At 34.4% G+C, this 20,742-nt stretch overlaps 2 protein-coding genes and 1 pseudogene across 4 annotated transcripts; 2 read left to right on the forward strand and 1 right to left on the reverse strand.

Annotated features, from left to right (window-relative positions):
* Positions 1-250: 250 nt before the first annotated feature.
* Positions 251-7,922, reverse strand: LOC140969810 (putative elongation factor TypA-like SVR3, chloroplastic). 3 transcript variants are annotated; one of them, XM_073431282.1, is made up of 14 exons: positions 7,577-7,922; positions 6,676-6,785; positions 6,245-6,448; positions 5,290-5,466; positions 4,996-5,148; positions 3,945-4,034; positions 3,069-3,203; positions 2,870-2,986; positions 2,551-2,702; positions 2,390-2,474; positions 1,910-2,004; positions 1,539-1,704; positions 756-951; positions 251-659 (listed from the first exon to the last, which is right to left on the reverse strand). In XM_073431282.1, exons 1-14 carry the CDS (start codon positions 7,818-7,820, stop codon positions 526-528), a joined length of 2,058 nt encoding a protein of 685 aa, XP_073287383.1. In that variant the 5' UTR covers positions 7,821-7,922; the 3' UTR covers positions 251-525. The 3 variants fall into 3 exon arrangements, with proteins under 3 accessions (XP_073287383.1, XP_073287382.1, XP_073287384.1); XM_073431281.1 differs by having other exon boundaries at positions 7,559-7,922; XM_073431283.1 differs by lacking the exon at positions 7,577-7,922 and adding an exon at positions 7,239-7,490 and having other exon boundaries at positions 339-659.
* A 4,290-nt stretch (positions 7,923-12,212) lies between these two features.
* On the forward strand, positions 12,213-13,577 carry LOC140969794 (remorin 4.2-like). Its single transcript, XM_073431250.1, has 2 exons — positions 12,213-12,835; positions 13,286-13,577. Exons 1-2 carry the CDS (start codon positions 12,278-12,280, stop codon positions 13,475-13,477), a joined length of 750 nt encoding a protein of 249 aa, XP_073287351.1. The 5' UTR covers positions 12,213-12,277; the 3' UTR covers positions 13,478-13,577.
* A 2,376-nt stretch (positions 13,578-15,953) lies between these two features.
* On the forward strand, positions 15,954-20,391 carry LOC140969795 (zinc finger CCCH domain-containing protein 24-like; annotated as a pseudogene).
* Positions 20,392-20,742: the final 351 nt, after the last annotated feature.

Raw genomic sequence — 20,742 nt, forward strand, 5'->3', positions numbered from 1 at the left:
AATGACCACCATCACATTAAAAAAAATTATGTAGGGTCAAATATGAACTTTATATATTTTGATAAATGATAGTTGATGAATTTGCCGTGAATATCCTCATCATAACATCTCATTAAGCCGATGCAAGACAAAGAATTGCCAAAAACCCAATTTTATAGAATATTTAGATATTTTAAACATCATCCACTAAATTTTAGATATAGATCTGCAAGTACATCTTCAAAAGATATTTCACAGAAAAATCATGTAGTACATATCAAGTAGCGATTAATACCAATACAAGAAGCACAAATACATTTCAAGACGAGCTTTTTAAGTTATGCTTCCGCTAATCTTGAACAGAGAAATATTTGGCAAAATCATCTCTACAAAGGTCAGCAGATAATGGTTCAAGAATCATCCTATATTTTATCTGTATGCCTTATTGTTTTGCATGTGTAAGGATTTTATGCTGTCTAATAATAAAAAATATTCAATTTGTAGATCTGGAAGTGAATCAAAACGATTGCCCTGAAAGAAATAACTTCAGCGAGATTTCTTAACGGTCTTTGGATTTTTACACATCCGGATACTCAAGGGAGTAACCTCAACTAGCTCATCTTCTTGAATGTACTCGATACAGTCATCCAGACTGTAGTCAAGTGGGCTATCGAGAACCACTGTGTGTACCAAGAAAATGGTCCATCCGTTAAAGCATTTTAAAAACTATGCTGATAAGCAGCTATTATATCGTGCGAGTGGCATAAATATCTTACCCGTTTGCTCTTTATTAGACCGGACATTTGTGGCAGCTTTCTTCTTACATACATTGAGGGACAAGTCACCTGGGCGTTGATGAATGCCTATGATTTGACCTTTATAAACATCAACTCCAGGTCCAACGAACATCTGGCCTCTATCTTGTGAGCTTGAGATTGCATAAGATGTAGTCGTTCCATCCTCAAAAGCAACCTTCAAAAAGCAAAGTAAATTATGCTATGAAAGTTAGCAATTCCAGACCGCAAATGCCAAAGGATCCACCTAATTTGAGATTTAATAAGACCAAGTGACAGTAGTTGTTCAAAAGCAATACATGCAAGGATACAACTCATACATTTTAATTGTAAAATAAAATAGTTAAAACCGTCATGTTTCGATTGCAATACTACAAAAGCAATCACAGAGGACAGCATGAGTGATTGTTGCTCCCTAACAATAACCCTTTTAAATCCTAATATCATTTCAGCTTACAACTAATTTGCCGCCATATCAAAAGCTTTAATTGACAGTAAAAGATAGTTTAAATCTTTTAAACAATACATAAGCCAAAATGACACATTTAAATAACGTACCACATAAACAATCACAAGAAAATAGGGCAATTTGCTTGCCAATCGATACGATGTCAAGAAAATTTCAGGAGGAGTGAACTTATGTTCCCCAAGTAGGTTAGGCATTAACATTTTAAAACCAGCATTTTTCAGATGCCTAAAAGCATTCATAAAACCATTCGAAAATTGTATCCCGATGTAAAAGAGGTAAATATCAATCGAAATTACCAGTGAACCAAGATCACGGGTACTTAAATCACCAGCCCAAGGTCCATATTCATCGAATATTGTATTCAGAACCGCTGTGCCTCGAGAAACTGTGAGAATTACATTCCTTAATCCGAGAAGTCCCCGGGTTGGTATTTTATATTTCAGCAAAGTTGTGCCTTCCGATCTACGATCATACGAGATTTCAGTGGCAGATGTGAGAAAAAGCAAGACATAAAAGTAAAAACAAGATCAGGAGAAACTCCTTATGAGGCATACATGAATAAGCAGATAAAAAAATTGTTTATGACTAATAATATAGATATGATACATAAATCCAGAAAAACGACAGACAGACACACACGAAATGAAGGTGGAATCATTTATAATACCCAGTTCCTTGCATATCGATCATCTGGCCACGTCTTCTGCCTAGAAGTTCTACTACGGGTCCCATGTACTCTTCCGGAACTTCTACTATAGCTATCTGCAAAGAACCAAACGGAAAGTTTCACATCTAGAGTAGTTATAATATGACTACAAAAATTAAATCAAATGGTAGAAATGTAATGATATTCTAGCTGTATGAACTAATCCGGTATTTTCTTGGAAGGTGCAAAAAAAGACAAACAATTAATTCTGTATCTTTGCATTAAAAATGTCACAAAAATTGTTTTATGTATACATGGGAAAGACAAATCTCTCCAACTATAAATAGCTTGCACATGCCCCAGATAGATACGTAAGACAAAAGATTAATCTGATTCCCACAGGTAAAATATAGAAATGCTTGTTAGTGCCAAGGCTAAATTACTTCAAATCATTTTTAGTAAAAAAGGATTTTTATATGAACTAAATCAATAAATAATCACCTCATAAGGCTCAACTAACTTATCATTCACTCTCTTATTGATAACTTTAGGTGGTCCCACCATGAACTCGTATCCTTCCCTTCGCCTGGAAAAATTTAGAAAAAATCTTACCAAGTGAAGATAATATTCATTGATCAAAATATAAACTAATAAATTCTTACATATTTTCTATCAATATAGTGATATGCAGAGTCCCACGTCCACTGACAATAAATGTGTCTGAAGTTTCTCCATCTTGAACTCTCATCGCTAGATTTCTTTCAAGTTCTCGATACAATCGATCTCGCAAATTTCTACTGGTGACATATTTTCCCTAAAAACCATAAACAAAAATTACTGAATAAAAAGTCATTTCAACCATATACAAAAATATCTAGGTGAGATTAAAGAAAGAATTTGATGTTATCAATATTAATTGTCTTTCCGTTCATACTGCTACTCGTATTCCTCCAACAAGGGATGAAAAATGATAAACCATACCTCACGGCCGACAAAAGGTGAAGTGTTGATCGAGAAAGCCATTCTCACTGTAGGCTCTTCCACCTTTATAGAGGGTAAGGGCCTCCCTGAAGTTTTGTCTGCAATTGTCTCCCCAATCTAGATCGATGAAAGAAATTTATTAGCACAATTTCACAGTAGCAGAATATGATATATTCCCATTACACTAATTTGACCCTACCTGAATGTCATCAATTCCACAAACAGCACAGATATCGCCTGCCTCTACGGTTTCTGCAGGAACTCTATTGAATTTATCGTACACAAATAGTTCGCTTACTCTAGCAAATCTGCATTCATCATCTGAAGAACAAACCTAAAGGCATGAAGAAGATATGCCAAAAAAAAAAATCATCAGCTACACAACAAGGATACAATTGATCCAAACATCACAATTATCAATTTTGTTTAAGTATGATTCAAGTAAGGCAAGGCTCAAGCTAGAGGTGCCAAAGAATCAAGATAACTCAAATATTATTCAATTTTTTATTCGAAATTATCAAATTCGAGATTAACATGAATAAATATATTTTTGAGATGAACTCAAATAAAAATTGAACCTCTTGCTAACGTTAACATGTTTATAAAACTCAATAAATACATTAAAATTGAACAAGCCTAGTAGATCGAGCTTTTATATATAAATGACGACAATTAAGTTAGAGTCAAATGAATCGAGTTCGAACAACCAAACTAATTCATTTATCTTTGAGCCAGCTAAAAATTTCGAGGTCAAATTCAAATAAGTTTAGTAGTATGTGGCTTAATTTGGTTTATTTGTACCTTAGGTGCATCCTGAATAGAGTGCCTACATAACTAGAATTGACATTTTTAATACAAATACATCTAATCATCTATATTTTTTGGAATAAAAGATGCCTCAGTTTTTGTGAAGAAATTTTATTTCCTTTAGATAGTCGTCTATCTCACTCATACAACTTCCTTCCAATTACGAATCAACCGAAGAATCTAAGGCTCCAAAACATAGAAGTTTTATTTAAAAAGCTTACTTAGAAACTTGAATTTTATGAAGTTTCTAAGTTTCTAAGAAGTTTACCCGCACTTCCATTCCTCTGCGCAATATCCCAGCATGCAAACGTCCAATAGCTATGCGCCCTTTATGCTCTTCATACTCAATATTTGTCGCCTGCACAGTTTTGAATAATAATTTACCAAACATAAAACATATGAATGAAATACAATAATTTGAGAATTACAAAAATAACATATATTACAGATATTCATAAAGTTGTCACTTGTCAGTGACTCATTATTACCGTCCTCTCAATAATTTGATGCTATTCTCGTCTGATTAAATCACTTGCTTTCTTTTTTTCCCCCTTACATGTGCAACTTCAAATAGAAAAAACAGATCCCTCCGCCACTATAATAATATATCTTACAGTACGTTTAGATAGGACAAATTAGAGCTAAGGCAATTCCAATTCGTCATAACCAACTCCGGGGTCGTAATAGTCACTGTGAACGAAAAAACTTTCAAGCCATCTTTTACAGCCATTACTCACTCTTAATAGTTATTATGGTTATGGAGAACTTTTGAAGTATTTGCCCAACTAATATGATACAAACTGAAGTCATTTAAAAATCTTATCCCTTTGCCCATTTCAAAATTTTCATTTAAAATGCGACTTTAGGGAAATTATCATCAATGCAACTTCAATACACTCAGCAAGTAACCTACGATGTTGGTCAGCATGGATCATACAAATGTATGACAACAGGAGATAATTAATGGTTAATTAGATGGATATACTAGCATGACACCCTCTTCTCTAAGTTAACATCAAGTGCTCCAAAGTATTGATATCATTGCCTTTCAACAGCAGATGCTAGTTGGTGATTGGTCTATGTTCTGCCCATCATTGATTTTGGGATATCTCCCAGAAAAATGGAGTTCCTAGAATCAGCATACTCATATTCAACAATTACTTGTTTCAAAAGGCACAATATAATTATCCTGCCAACCAAATGTCACCATGGCAATATGTCTTGAAAAGCAATTCCAGAACCCAAAATCACCAGGACAAGGATTAAACAATCAACAGATAGAAGAAAACGTAAATATAGATATGAAAAATGCTACTAACAAGCATTTGAAGGGCTCCATCTTTGGCAATTTGTGGTCCAGGTATGCATCTAACAATGGATTCAAAAAGTGGTCCAAGATCCTCTGACAAATTTTCAGGTGAAAGTCCTGACTTTCCTTTGAGGCCACTTGCATATATAACTTGAAAATCACACTGCAATAAACAGATATCTTTCAGGACAGACTCTTAACTTATTATATGCCCAGTCAAAGATATAGACAAGCCAATCCACGAATGAGCGTAAGCACATCATTGCAATCGTGATGTTAATATTTTTTAGATAAAGATAAGTACCTGTTCATCTGATGCATTCAGCTCAATGAACAGTTCGAAAGTCGAATTAATCACATAATCTGGACGAGCAGAAGGCCTGTCAATTTTATTGACAATAACAACAACAGCATGACCAAATTCAAGAGCCTTCTTCAATACAAATCTCGTCTGTGGCATGGGACCTTCTACAGAATCAACCTACAAAGATAACCACATCTATTTATCAGAAATAAATCCTGTCAAAGCATAAAAAGCTTTGCATATTAGAACAAAGTAAATAGAAGAAAAATATCATGACAAAGACCGCAACTCCAGAAGACAGGCATATAAATTAAGAAAGCTCAAAAAAGAACAACAGTCAATTTGAGACATGGCAATGCACAGAAAATAAAAAGAATGTTGGAGCAATTTTTGGAAGCTAAACACTGGTTGAGGTGTACTTATAGTTGAGACCAATGTACACAGTTGAGACCAATGTACCAAGAAAAATGAAGATTATAGGTGATAAAGTCAGTGAAACAGAAATCTAAGCCAAAAATAAATAATTCATAAGCATCTTCATTATATCCAATCTCTTGTGCGGAGTAAACGGCATTAGAAACCACTTTTCCCAAAACTGAGATCTCATGGGAGATAAACCAACAATAGTCGTATATTTTAATGCACTCCCTCATGTTTAAGTCTATAATATTCCAGGGATTACATCCAAATCATATACGTACATGTCGGATGGGCATGCGGCAACCCAGAAATAGCCATCAAATACCAAATTAAGCAAATATCACCAAAAGTTGTGAACTTGGGACCTAGCTTTGTTACTTATCAGATGAGAATAAATATCGATTCACGAGAAACAGTTAGAAGTTACAATGTCATAAAAATAATCGAATATTTGCGAAAAAATATTGATTTACGTGAAACAGCGAGAAGCTACAATGTCATAAATATAATCAAATAACAGGTACAGAGGAAATACCACTAAAAGAACTCCTTCCACCATGTTGAGAATACGTTCCACTTCACCTCCAAAGTCAGAATGTCCGGGAGTATCAATTATGTTAATTTTTGTGTCATTATAAGTAATAGATGTGTTTTTGCTTAGTATTGTAATTCCCCTTTCTCGCTCTAGATCATTTGAATCCATTATCCTCTCCTGTACAAATTGGTTATCACGAAAAACCTGCACAAAAAATCATAATAGAGACAATAATGGTCACTTCAATTGAACACCATGTGGGATAGTCACAACAATGAAACAAGACCTGCACTATGACAAGTGTCAAGGAAAATATTCAGAGATAGAAAACAGGTAAACTACTAACCTAAAATATATCCATCTCAAAGCATAGGTAGCATGTAATATTTTACAAAAAAAAAATCTTCTGTAAAGATCCCAAATATACATACTTTTGATTGCTTTAACATGGAATCGACCAAAGTGGTTTTCCCGTGGTCTACATGAGCAACAATTGCTATGTTTCGTATGTCATTTCTCCTAATCAACAGACTCTTAATCTCTGAAACAATTAAATGAAATAACCGTCAGGACCAAGTGAAGCAGTTCCCATGCTTTATGCACAAATAGTTTATATGCTATGCATAGCATTGTAAGAGTTTGATATTGTCCACAGGATTCAGGTATAGCTGAGTTAACAAGCATCATACAAACCACAGATGCCGTCCAAAACTAGCAACTAGTTGCACCTTCAAAAGACACAACATGTACATGGTAATGTAGAAAGTTCATTTAATCCCCAGAAGAACATTTCAAAAGCATGATCCAAGATACACTTCCCATTATACCAAGAACTTCAATGTCTTGTCATTTTTATTTTTACCTGAGCTCAGACTTTATTACATCTAAAGACTCCACTGTTGCTATTAAGAACACAAATAACGGACCCCCAACGGTCAAATATTCAACTTAAGATAGCAACTTAATACTCTAGATAAGACTAATATCTAATTACCCTTTCATAAGAAACACACATATTCACGCACAAACTGAGCGAAAGTGACGCTGGCAAACAAAATGACCGATGAAGCACATTCACCACAGATGGAAATGTCCCTTCATGCTTCTTCAATTAGCCTTTCAATACAAAAAGCGACTTAAACAACCAGAAAAAGGAAACAAAGAAGCATATAACGAAGCCATCGAGATCATAGAGTACGAAGACAACATCAACACAAGCAAAGGAATATACAAATGAACCGGGCAACCATGAATAAATAAAATAAAATAAAACAAAATAAAAAAGATAAAGAAAGTGCCACAATATTATATCACGAGTATCATCTACATCACCAGTGGAGGTCTCTGCGACTTGAGAAACCGAGCATTTTACAGAATTACGAGAAGGGATTCTTGAACTGTTAAGACTAAAGCTCTTCCAATATGCCTTCAAAGATAATCTGTCACCAAGAAGTTGTCTTTTCAGCATAGAAGAAGAAACAACGGAGTTTCTTTTGCTGGGGCCTAGATTTCTCGATGGTAACACTGAGGCAGGGGTGAGTTTAGAATTGGCGTGAGATCCGATAGCCATCTCCATTGCTCTTTGCTTCGGTATTGGAAGAAAGAGCGGTGGAAAATGCAAAGGCGCAATGGAGGATTGGGCTGTTGAGGTGCAAGTGAGAGGCTGTGAAATGGAGTTGCGTTATAGCGAGGCTTAACAAGTTTTTCTATTTTCCATTTTTTTAATATTTGGTTCATAATAATTCTAATTAATAAAGGCTGATGTTTTATCCAATATGTATGACAAGTAATTTTTTACATTTAATATATCGTATTTTATAACAACATTATTGTTATGTTTTTCTGTACAATAATAAAAACATCATAAATTGAAATTGAGAATATTATCTTTTTCACGTCGACATAAGATAAGTGATATGCAATTGTTTGTTTTATTTTTAAATAATAACGGTTATGTATATGAATTATGATTATGCTCATTAATAAATTGAGTTTCATCATAAAACTTTGTTTTCAATTCTTATTTAAATAACGTTAAAGCAATTATATTAGATATGCAATTTGTAGAGATAGATAATATGTGCATTTTTTAATTTTGTAAAGTGGATTATATATTGTAGTTATGAGTAAATTATACGAAAACATTATTTATCTAAATAGATATAATATTTTCGCAGAAACTAACTGATATTGCAAAGTCGGACCACTTACGACAACCGGTATATATAGTATATATAGATAGATGAACATTAATAAATTGAATTTGTTTCTTATGCATATAACAAATAACAGGTAAGGATTATACTGTAAATTCGATAAACCCATTTTCTAAATCCATTTTTACTTCCAGTATAATATCTAATCCATGGCTCCAAAAGCTAATCCATCATCACTAACAGACCTTTAATCGAATTATTATGCATTTGGGCCTATAATTGATATTAAAATATAAATACGAAACAAAGCCTTGTGGGCTAAAAGGTGTACATCACCGTTGCCCATCCGTTGCATATGAGTGATAGAATTGAACGTCCCAAGTTCTAACATGCTCGAATTTTCAATGCCAATTCTCCGGTTGGCCCAAGCTCGACACTAGTATTACGCACAACCCGAACCGCATCAAGCGAATCCGAGAAAATGCACACCGCATCGGATTGGCATTAGCTCCACACCGACAACAAAATCTGAATATCGAATAGGACAAGTTTTCGCCACACACACTTGAGCATATCACATCACTACCCCAACACTATATATGTTCCTGGTATTATCAAAACCCAAATCGACATCTAATCTGAACTGATTTGGTAGCGGAGGTGTCCATGAAGATTTTGATATCTGATGTAAGCTAGATTCAACCGTAGCATCGCATGCTATATAGAAATTATATATTTTAGTAATTTATGTTTGGATATTATTTTCACACGAGTTTTACTTATCAAACACACACACACACACAAATATATAATAAATCTTGAAGAGATTTGTAAAAGCATGTTTTAACTCGATTTTTTCCCCTGGGACAACATTTTACAGCGAAAAGATTTGTGTAGATTCTGTGATGCATCATTCTTTGTTCATGGCCATATTAGATTTGGTGAGATTCATGGATCCGAAATGGTACGATTAATTTTGTGGATTAAAATCACGTTTGGACACAGACGATAGACTTTTTTTTTTTATTAAAAACAAATACGCAAGACTAATTTTTAAATGAGTGAGTATCATGTGAGACCGTTTCACGGATCTTAATTGTGAGACGGGTCAACTCTACTCATATTCACAATAAAAAATAATACTCTTAGCATAAAAAATAATAATTTTTCATGGATGACCCAAATAAGAGATTCGTCTCACAAATACGACCCGTGAGATCGTCTCACACAAGTTTTTGCCTTTTTAAATCTTCGAATGGATGCCCAAATAAACAGCATTTTCACTTCTTTTTTTTCAAAAGAAAATTTGAAACTAAAACATATTGCGTGAGTGTGTGTGTGCTGCTATTTTTTTTTTGTAATTGTTAATTATTGATAATAATATTAATGGAAGCATAGTTTAAATTTAAAGAAATAGTACAATATGGATAATTAAATGCAAATAAAAATAAAAGTAAGTGGAAAGACAGACGTGCCTGGCCTGCAATCACGCACCATTAATTAAGGAATAAACCTGATTAACTGATGCAAGTGATCAACAAATCAATATTAAATTATATATATCAGCCTGCGACTAGACGATTTTGCGATTTATGGGCAGAAATAATTATTTACCAATTAAATAAACAGCCCTTTGACAACAAATCGCTTTCACAAATTATATTCCAATAAAAATATAGCAAACAAATTCGCGTGTCCGAAACCACGAAATATAGTGGCGCAGGTCACATTCCACTTGTGCATGCACGAACCATATAGGGCAGATTCAAGAAACAAGCGGCCGTTGCCCAAAGGTCTGACTAAAATGGTAGGGTATTGCGGACACTTATTAAGATGTCATATGTTCAATTTTTCATTCTTTGTCTTCTCAATTTGAGTCTGTCGTATAATATTTGTCTGATGTTGTTTATTTTGTCAATGTAGTTTACATACTATTGTGTTGAGTGTTGACCCTCTCAGTTTACCCGAAACACACAAAAAAATTAGCGACGGAGGGTTTCCCAACGTTTAAAAAAAAAAGGCGCTCGTTTCAAATTTTTTTAAAAAATAATGTATAATATAATAAATTTTAATTAACTAAACGAGCATTTTGGTTGTGTGATTGCATTTTTTTTATTTATGTCATTGTCATTGGTTTAAATGTAATTTTAGTAAATTAACTTACAATTTTTTCAATTTAAGCTTTTTTGTTTTTTCATCGGGGAGGACAGACCTATCATCGAGAAAATGATTCTGCATCATCACTCCGATGAAAGAGCTAAAATTAAGGGGGGAAAATGCAAGCAGAAGAATAAAATCGATCGTGAATAAAACCATAACAAAACAAAAACAAAAATCGTGCAAGTTGCGTGAACAAAAATATAATTTTCTCAAATTTTTAGCATCTTTTAATTTTTGTAATAGTGATAATTATTGATTCACGACAATCACATCATGATAACCGCATTCGCATTATCTAATTAAAACTCATGGAAATCAAACACGAATTAACAATACTTTCTTATATATAAAAAAATCCATATTTTGAAATAACTTTGGGTTAAGAAGTAGAATTAGATATAATTTTTCTGTACCATAAAAACTAAAACCCTTTCAGATACTTGCCCTAAATCACCATTAATATCTACTAAATTTTAACATTAAATTATCAATGAAGCCCCTTTATTTCTACTTGTTTTCGATTATATAAATGTAAGGGCATTAAAATAGCTTAATTGCTAAATGCAGACTATAAAGTAAATCTTCACACAATGATGGCTCCCTTTTTCTTTTTTAACCACTACAATTATAATTTGTTATTTCGAAATCGTACGAAAGTCGTCTCATGGTAAATCAAAAAAGAAGATAAAGACAACAATGTCTTAATTATCTTCTTACTTGTTTATATTTAGGTTCAAGTCCGACAACTTAAAATTTTCACGCAGGACAAAACACTTGGATCATTGCCCAAACCAACTCCATAATCACATCGCCGGTCCCAATTTCATTTCTTTAAAACATATAAACGTGTTTATGTCATTGACACTTTATATTTTTCAGCCAGCTAGTTCGAGCAATTTCGTACCTTATCGATATTTGCATTTAGCTAAAAAAAACATGGATCCGGATCCTCTGCAATTGAGGCACACAACATGTGATGTCGTGTATTGAAATGAATCTTGTTCTAGCTAGTCATCTCAATCCAAAATAAATGTATATATGGGATCTAGTCAAGACGGTATCGTTTCGCCTACACAGTTTTTCTCTCGGTGCAAAGGATCCGTATCAAAAATATATATACGATGATCTTCAACTGAAAATAAACAACTAGATAAGAATATCAATTTAATTTCCTAAATTTATAGTATTAATCGGGAGATTCATGTAGAAACTTACTGGATCTTGAATATTTTCACATGCCGGATTATAGCTAATTCCGAATAATGTATATGTTATATTAAAGTTAAATCCTTAACATTAAATATTTTGACGTTTTCGTGAAATATTCTATAAAAATCCATATAACTTCCAATTTCCATTATTCGTACTCTACCTAATTTCTCTCACTCCTTCTATATGAGTTATTTAATACTTAAATAATTAATTTCAAATTAAAATAATTATTATAAAATTATAATAACAAAATAATATTTTATGCATAAATTTTTTATGCGTTGGTGACTAATATATCTTACTCAATATCAATACAGTAAGTTCTAAGATTTAGGTAATCCATATTTAATTTATCTTAATCATTTTTTATATTATCATATAATAAAAAGGTGGTGGTGTAGTTGAAAACTATTATAAATCCCTTTGTAGATGACTTTGTGTTTGTGAATTATGATTCGAATGCTTTATCCTTTCACATATCAAAATTAAGAAGTACAATTTCCAAATGTTGAATAATGAAATTAGAACCATTTTCACCTCCAATCCAACCCCAAATAGCAATATTAGGGAAACTCCCAGCATTAGAGACATCCATGCTCTAACCCCATCTCCTCGAGAACCTTGGGAAACAAATAGTCGTAGATTATCATCGTACCTATCCACGGAATCATCATCCAACTACAGTGATGCTCGCGACAATCGGAGTTTCGCTAGAATTAGCAGTGATCAATTCAGCGCTTTGGTCACTGTGGGTTCCACAGAGCCCGAGCTGAGCCCGAGTTATAGGAGCATCGGAGAGGATGGTCTTACACATGAGGAAAGTACTAACCCCTTGGCTATCATGCTAACGGGTACTCACGAACGTGATCATGGTAATATTCGTAACAACGGCGAAGCGTCCGCACGAAGCGTGAAGAAAGAGGAGGTGGAATGTAAGATCAATGCATGGCAAAATGCTGAGATATCCAAGATTAACAATCGTTTCAAGAGGGAGATTGCGGTAATAAAAGGTTTGGAAGGTGAGCAAGTTGAGAAGGCCACTTTATGGATGAAGAAAGTTGAGGTAAATTAATTGACACTTTGTTAAGAATAAATAATGTAATTAATCGCATGTTTTTGTTCTCATATATTGCGGTACTGAGTGAAAGCAGAGATCCATTTGCATGTCTCTTAAATTTTACCTGAAATATTAATTGGTACTATAAGATTATATAGCCCTCGAATTTCAATTTGATCTAGTTGGGTTTTGGTACATTTGATTTGAAATTATCGAAATAATCTCTTCTTCTTTTTTCCTGATCATCCAACTGGAATACGAGCTCAAATATGATTTTGCTAATCTAATTATTTTTTGAATTTGTTAAAAAAGTAATTTTTCATAAAATTTTCTAAATTTTTTTGTATATAAAGCGAATACAAACTAACTAGTTGTTATGATAGAAAGAATGATAGTTTTCATATTCAAAAAAGAAAAAGAGAGATTAATGTAATTTTTCCTACTACTTAATTGTAGAGAAAGCTAGAGGAGAAGAGAGCAAAAGCCCTTGAGAAAATGCAAAATGATATGGCAAAAGCTCAGAGAAAAGCCGAGGAAACGAGGGCATCAGCCGAGGCCAAGAGAGGTATGCAGGCCGCTAAAGTTCTCGAAATCGCCAATTTGATGAGAGTAGTCGGACGACCTCCCGTCAAACGATCTTTCTTTTAGAAAAAAGGAAAAAAACTTTAGTATTGTTAGATATAATTATAACACAGTATTGTATAGAATTGTCTTGATTCATAAATAATAAAGGTTTCTGATTGTGTTTGCATTGTTAACTGATTGGTAGATAGCCCAGACTTTGGCAAGAGCTATAGCTAAAGGAAATACTCACGCGGGCTAATAGCTAGGGCTAAAAAGAAACCCATTCTTGCCTGCCACGTATGTCCCACAATAATGGAAAATTCAATGAAATATTGGTATATAGTCAATGGGTTAATTGGACAAAATTTTAAATTACTCTAAAATATTTTAATACACCTAGATTTTACATCGTAATATAGAGTTTTGATATATTACACATTTATTGTTCATATTTATCGTGATTATTGATTAGGTGTTATTCATCTATTGGACGTGTATTTATTTTATATTTTATCATATCCAATAAATGAGTGATACTTAATCAGTGCTCAAATAAATGTGCGCGTTAGATGTGTAACATATCAAAAATGTTGTGATATATTTTGATTGAAGTTCTTGTTTCAAGTGTTCGATATACGAGTACTTAGATTAGTTGCACAATTAAAAAATTATACACACTACAACAAATATAACACGACAACTAATCCTCGTATGTGCCATATAATATTGAGTAACTCTTTCATAAATTAGGTCGATTCAAATATTTATCTCACAAAATTATTTGGTGAGACGATCTTATGAGAGCTTTTGTGCATATATTATACATGATATTTTTTCCATTGCACACAACTTAATAATGCTTTCAAATTACAATGGTAAAATTTTCTTTTTCCATCATCTTTGTCACTAGGCCGTCATAATCACAAAAAGAATGTGATGAATTCTACAATCTGTTTAAGGGTGCAGGTAGGAGTGATCAAAATTTTTTTATTAATTGTCCGACTTGAATTACACTGTACCGATTTTTCTTAATATTTTATAAAAATCACAATTAAAATAGTGATCATAAATCGCACTGCATACGCGGTTCGGTTATTTTTTTTGCTAAAACCACACCGCCTAAACTGCTTGCAATAATATTTGATATATAACTATAATAATTTGTGAACAACATATTCAATTAAAGAAATTTTCATTCATTATATCTCAACTTTCTTCAAAATTATTGCTCCTACAAAGAAAACTTATCTACTTCTTAATTATTCATTCATTTTTCTCGATTGGTACAAGATTTCCTAAATCCAAGTACTTATGGCCTGGACGAGGTATTGGATTCGAAACTTAGGGAGAAATGTACTCCACAGCCAGATGTGAAGATTTTATGAGTAAGGCTCCATGTACTATCATCATAAGAGTTATGATTGCAGGACCCAAAAGAGGTATGGTAATGTGCTTTACACCATAAATTTGGTCAAATCAAATTAACCGATCAGAGTGCATTAATTCGAAAATTTTATTTTAATTTTGATTTTAAAAATATCGATTAAATTGCTCCATTTTGATTTTTGATTTTTAAAAATCGGTTTACCTATTTAAACGATATATTTGAAATAATATTAATCTATCTATACGTACCTATTTATAATTTGTGTGTTTTATTTCGCTTGGATCCTTCTCATTCTTAAATCTTGCTCTCAAATAGACAAATTTCACTTGAAAATTGATTACTTTATAAATTTCATCAAAATCTAAAATAAATATTTATTTGCTTTCATGAACAATTTTCATCCCCACACAAAATTTGAAGTTTTTAGATATTGTGCATTAAAATATTAAAAAATATATTTTATAATACATTTTAAAAGGAATAATCGCGAACTTTTGAGACTAAATCAAATCCTCAAATTGTACTAAATAAGTTACTTAAAAAAAAAATTTGTTAAAAATATTAGCTCCTTCGATTCAGTGTATAACTCGTTTACACCCCTAATCAAGTGAAATTGAATTCCTACGAATACATATATTTTTTTCAAAATTAAAATTTTATAATACACAGTACATTAAAGTCACATTTATTAAAAGATAAATAAGTTTTATTCCAAAAAATGTAAAAATAATGCTAATATTTCTAAATATATTTTTTCGAATATTATTATTCTCAAATGATTAATTAATTAATTTATTTTATTGATAACACTTTATTAATTTATTTGTTGGGACCCTAATAAAAAAGTGAATATATAACCAAAGCATATAGTTCCAAGTTCCAACTTCCCCAAATTTCATTGGCGCAACTCTTTTTAATCTTTCCTTTGGATTTGACCCAACGTTTAACCAAAATTGATTTCTTCCTGAAGTCCGTCCGCTGCTCTGATAGGCGGAACCCAAAACCACATTTCATTCCAGTTTAATATCCTTGCCCTGAAACCCGACGCGCTCAAAGCGGTCACCGGTTTACCCGGTTTCTTATGTCTCTCTTACGTTTATTTTTTTCGAGTCCTTTCACCTGCCCTACCGGTTTCCATTGCACTAGCATTTACGGTTTACATTTACTGCTGCTACACTTACTCATCACACAGGAAAAATAAAAAAGAAAATGGAAAGAGGAGACATGGTTTGAAATGCGTTAGACAGAGGAAGTCAACAAGAAACAAAAACATAGGAAATGGCGAATAAAAAAGCGGCAGAAGGCGGATGCCTTTTTGTTGTTATCACAGTTTTCTCATTTTTTTCCCATTCACTCCATCTATGTAGATCTGCACAGATATAGATTGAAACTCCATCTTCATGGTGGTGGGAATTGATTTAAATATTCAAGGTTGAAGCTTTTTGCTGCTGGTGATGGCGGCTCATTTTATTTTTGCTCGTTTAATTGTTAACTGGTGAGAAATACTAACTTTTTAATCTTTTGTTTACTTGAATTTTGCTCGAGTATATTTGTTGTCATCTGCAAGTTTTTTGTTATGGTTGTGTATAGAATTTTACGAGTGGTTTGTATCGATAGGTGTATTTTCTGATATTTGCGATTTAATTGTTCTGGGTTTGTATAAATAGGCTATATTTGGATATTTGTTTTTGATGCTTTTAAGTGAAAGAACTGGACATTTTTGTTTTTGTGGCTTTTTCTGCTGAATTTTTCTTTGCTCATTATTTGTACCAGCTATAATTATTAGATTGTTTCGGATAATTATTAACATTTTTTCAGCTGTTAGAAGAAACTTTTGAAGTAATTTATGTTACTACTATTTCTTTTTGGTTTTGTTACTTCGTTTCATTCATGTGTGATAACTCTCGTTAACTTTTGGTGGGAGAAACTGAAGTTAGGCATATATTTTAATTCTCTTTTTACCTATTCCAGTTGCGTTGATCATCATACCATCAACACATACGTCACGCTACTAATACTGGGGAAAAGTATGTCATACGTGAGAAATTTAATTTAGTATCGATATTCTTAGCAATTTTACTGAGAAATAAGAGCTTTTTACTGCAGTTGGTATCGGCATTCTGATTATTCGTTATGCATCATGATAAATGTTCCTTTTCTTTTTATAGATATGCAACGAATCTTTTATGTTGCATACCATGCGTGACTTTTCTTTTCCTAGGCCATTTTTTTTGGGAACTTCCAATTTTCACCTACTAGTCCTCTTTTGTGTGTCATGATCAATTATTGTCATTGTCTTATTGCATATTCAATTCTTTTTAAGATTTCCTTTCTTACAATAATGTCAGATGTTTTTGTTTTGTTTCTTACAACCAGTCGGACTTGCACGATGAAAGGATGCCCAAATTGTAACATTATATAGAGATTGGAAGTGATCAAGATAGCAGAGCTGTAATCATGAGTGTTAATCTTTTGACCACTGAAACTGACGATTCTTTTGCTAATTTGCTTGAGCTTGCTGCCAATAATGATGTAGAAGGATTTGAAAGGTTCATTGAGTGTGAACCATCTAGTATTGATGAGGTTGGACTGTGGTATGGACGAAGGAAAGACTCGAATCAAATGGTTCTGCATCATAGAACTCCCTTAATGGTGGCTGCCATTTATGGCAGCATTGATGTTCTGAAAGTGATCATCTCTTCACCTGAAGTCGATGTTAATCGATGCTGTGGCATTGATAAGGATACTGCTCTTCATTGTGCTGCATCTGGTGGATCTACGAATGCAGTTAACGTCGTCAAACTACTCTTGCAGGCAGGTGCAAATCCCAATCTGACAAATGCACATGGTAAATTCCCTCTTGATACTACTGTCGTTTCTCCGAAGTGTCTGGACAATAAACTTTCCCTTGAAATGTTACTCGCTGTTGATGCTTCTTTTGATGAGGGTGATTTGAGAGTGTCAAGAGGCACTTCTTACTCGAATTCTCCACCACTGTCACAGTCTCCTGGAAGTAGATCCCCATGTTCTCCTCCAGAGATGATACCAGCTGAACTGAACTTTAATGATGTTTCAGTGTCATATGTTCCAGAGAAGAAAGAATACCCTTTTGATCCATCTTTACCTGACATCAAGAACGGCTTCTATTCTACGGATGAGTTTAGAATGTTCTCATTTAAGGTCCGACCCTGTTCTCGTGCCTACTCTCATGACTGGACAGAGTGCCCATTTGTTCACCCAGGTGAAAATGCCCGGAGGAGGGATCCGAGGAAGTTTCACTATAGCTGTGTGATGTGCCCAGATTTTCGTAAAGGGGCTTGTCGAAGAGGGGACATGTGTGATTATGCTCATGGGGTTTTTGAGTGCTGGCTTCACCCTGCGCAATACAGGACTCGGCTTTGCAAAGATGGTACAAGTTGCAACAGAAGAGTTTGTTTCTTTGCCCACACCCAAGTTGAACTTCGACCCTTGTATGCTTCTACCGGTTCTGCTGTACCATCTCCTCGCTCAATCACCTCTGCTTCTAATGNGGCTTCTATTCTACGGATGAGTTTAGAATGTTCTCATTTAAGGTCCGACCCTGTTCTCGTGCCTACTCTCATGACTGGACAGAGTGCCCATTTGTTCACCCAGGTGAAAATGCCCGGAGGAGGGATCCGAGGAAGTTTCACTATAGCTGTGTGATGTGCCCAGATTTTCGTAAAGGGGCTTGTCGAAGAGGGGACATGCGTGATTATGCTCATGGGGTTTTTGAGTGCTGGCTTCACCCTGCGCAATACAGGACTCGGCTTTGCAAAGATGGTACAAGTTGCAACAGAAGAGATTGTTTCTTTGCCCACACCCAAGTTGAACTTCGACCCTTGTATGCTTCTACCGGTTCTGCTGTACCATCTCCTCGCTCAATCACCTCTGCTTCTAATGCATTCGATTTTGCTGCGGCGATGAACTTTTTACCTGGCTCACCTTCTTCACATCCTGTGATGTCTCCTTCTCCATTCTCTCCGCCCTTGTCTCCATCAACCAATGACGTTACAAGTACGGGTTGGCTGCCCCAACAAAATGTTCCAGCCTTGCTTTTGCCAGGAAGCAACCTCCAGTCTAGTCGATTGCGCTCATCGTTAAATGCTAGAGATGTCCCCCTTGAAGACTTGAGCTTATTTACAGATATTGATGTCCAGCAGAGGCAGCTCTTGGACGAGTTATACGTTCAATCGCAACCAAGTGCCAATACCAATTTTTTGAATCTTTCTGCTCGTCCAAACACTCTAACTCCATCGAATTTGGAGGACTTTTTTTCTGCAGAGACCTCTTCTCCAAGATATTCTGATCAAGCCTTGGCTTCAGCTGTTTTCTCTCCTACACACAAGTCTGCCATTTTTCACCAATTCCAGCAGCAGCAACAAAGCACGCTATCTCCAATTAAAACTAATTTTTCACCAAGAAATTTCGATCACTCTATACTCCAGTCCCCGTTTGGGGTTCCATCTCCGGGGAGAATGTCGCCCCGCAATGTGGATCCAGTCTCTCCAATGAATTCCCGAGTGTCAATGATATCTCAGCTTGATAAGCAACATCAACAGTTTAGGAGTCTCAGTTCACGAGATCTTGGCTCTGGGGCTGCAGCTGCGGTTGCCTCTTTGGATGACTCTTGGGGATCACCTAATGGGATACCTGGATGGGCTGTCACAGCCGATGAATTGGGTAAACTAAAGCGATCATCATCATTTGAGACCCTCAACAATGGGGAGGAGCCGGATTTATCATGGGTTCATTCTCTTGTCAAAGAATCTACTCAGGATATGCAAGATAAATCTGCATCCCGAATTGTTAACTTTGCCGGTTCTGCTGAGTTCCAAGGCTGAGCAAGTCGATCAGTCTGTTTTAGGTGCACGGCTTCAGCAAATGCAACTTCGTCGGTTAATGGCGCGGTAAACAAAAACACTTAGCAGATGTGTTTTCGCTAAGTGAGCATGATGTTTTCATCTGGAAACCAGCTTATAAAATTCTGGATTTTATTGGTTGTGAGCTAGCAGAAGCGGGACAAGTTTCTTAATCTTTGAAGACACGCAAGTTTTTACTTTTTTGATTCATTTCTCGAGGTAGATATTTCCGTGCTTGGGGAACACTGGGATATGGTTGGAAGATGTCAGGCCCCCTTCTATGACGAATTTATATATTTTTCTGGGTGCTAAGGTTCTTACTCGTCATTTCAGCAACAACCATACTTGGTTCTACGTTACTATTCGAATCTCTTTCTAGTATCACTTAAGAAATGGATGCATAATATACTCAATAGGAAATGGAGAGTATAACTCGAGAACATGCCTCTGATGAGACTCCGATGTGTGCATGAAGATAACTGTTATTCCATTTGTCAGCCTCCTGATATCTCAAATTTTCATTCTTTAATATTTGATTTTTGATCGGTAATGGCCAAGTAATGTTCTGTTTTTATCTGGCTCTACAAGATTTTTCTTGATTATTTATATTTTGGTATTTTATTAGGTGCTAGTATATAATAACTAATCGATCCCGTCGTGTAATTTTCTAATGCGAGAGCTGTTTTCATCTTTATCCTACTTCCAACTACAGAAATTGGAGAAATTGATTTCTTTTTCCGTTGAATTGTGATTAACCATCTTTGATAGAAGTTTTAACGAGAAATTAGCAGTCTCCAGCTGTCGATTTTTTTTGTGTTCAGTTTTTAGGTATTTTTTTAGTACCACATTTCAACATGAAGTGTTCCATATTTTGTATGAAATAGTATCACAATTTTGTGGGTAGGGAGTGAACCCAAAGAAATATTTTGAATGAGTATTTTTCACAATTTTCCCAAGTTTTAATAATATGTGTTTTTTATTAAAAAATTAATTTCATTTCGATCTTGCTTGCTGCTATTACCTGCGTTTGACTTGCATGCGTCCGACGTATATGTATAGATGGAATGGAATGTGGGTTTGTA

This window comes from Primulina huaijiensis, unplaced genomic scaffold (genome assembly GCF_012295235.1).
Source record: "Primulina huaijiensis isolate GDHJ02 unplaced genomic scaffold, ASM1229523v2 scaffold42781, whole genome shotgun sequence".
Taxonomy (NCBI): domain Eukaryota; kingdom Viridiplantae; phylum Streptophyta; class Magnoliopsida; order Lamiales; family Gesneriaceae; genus Primulina; species Primulina huaijiensis.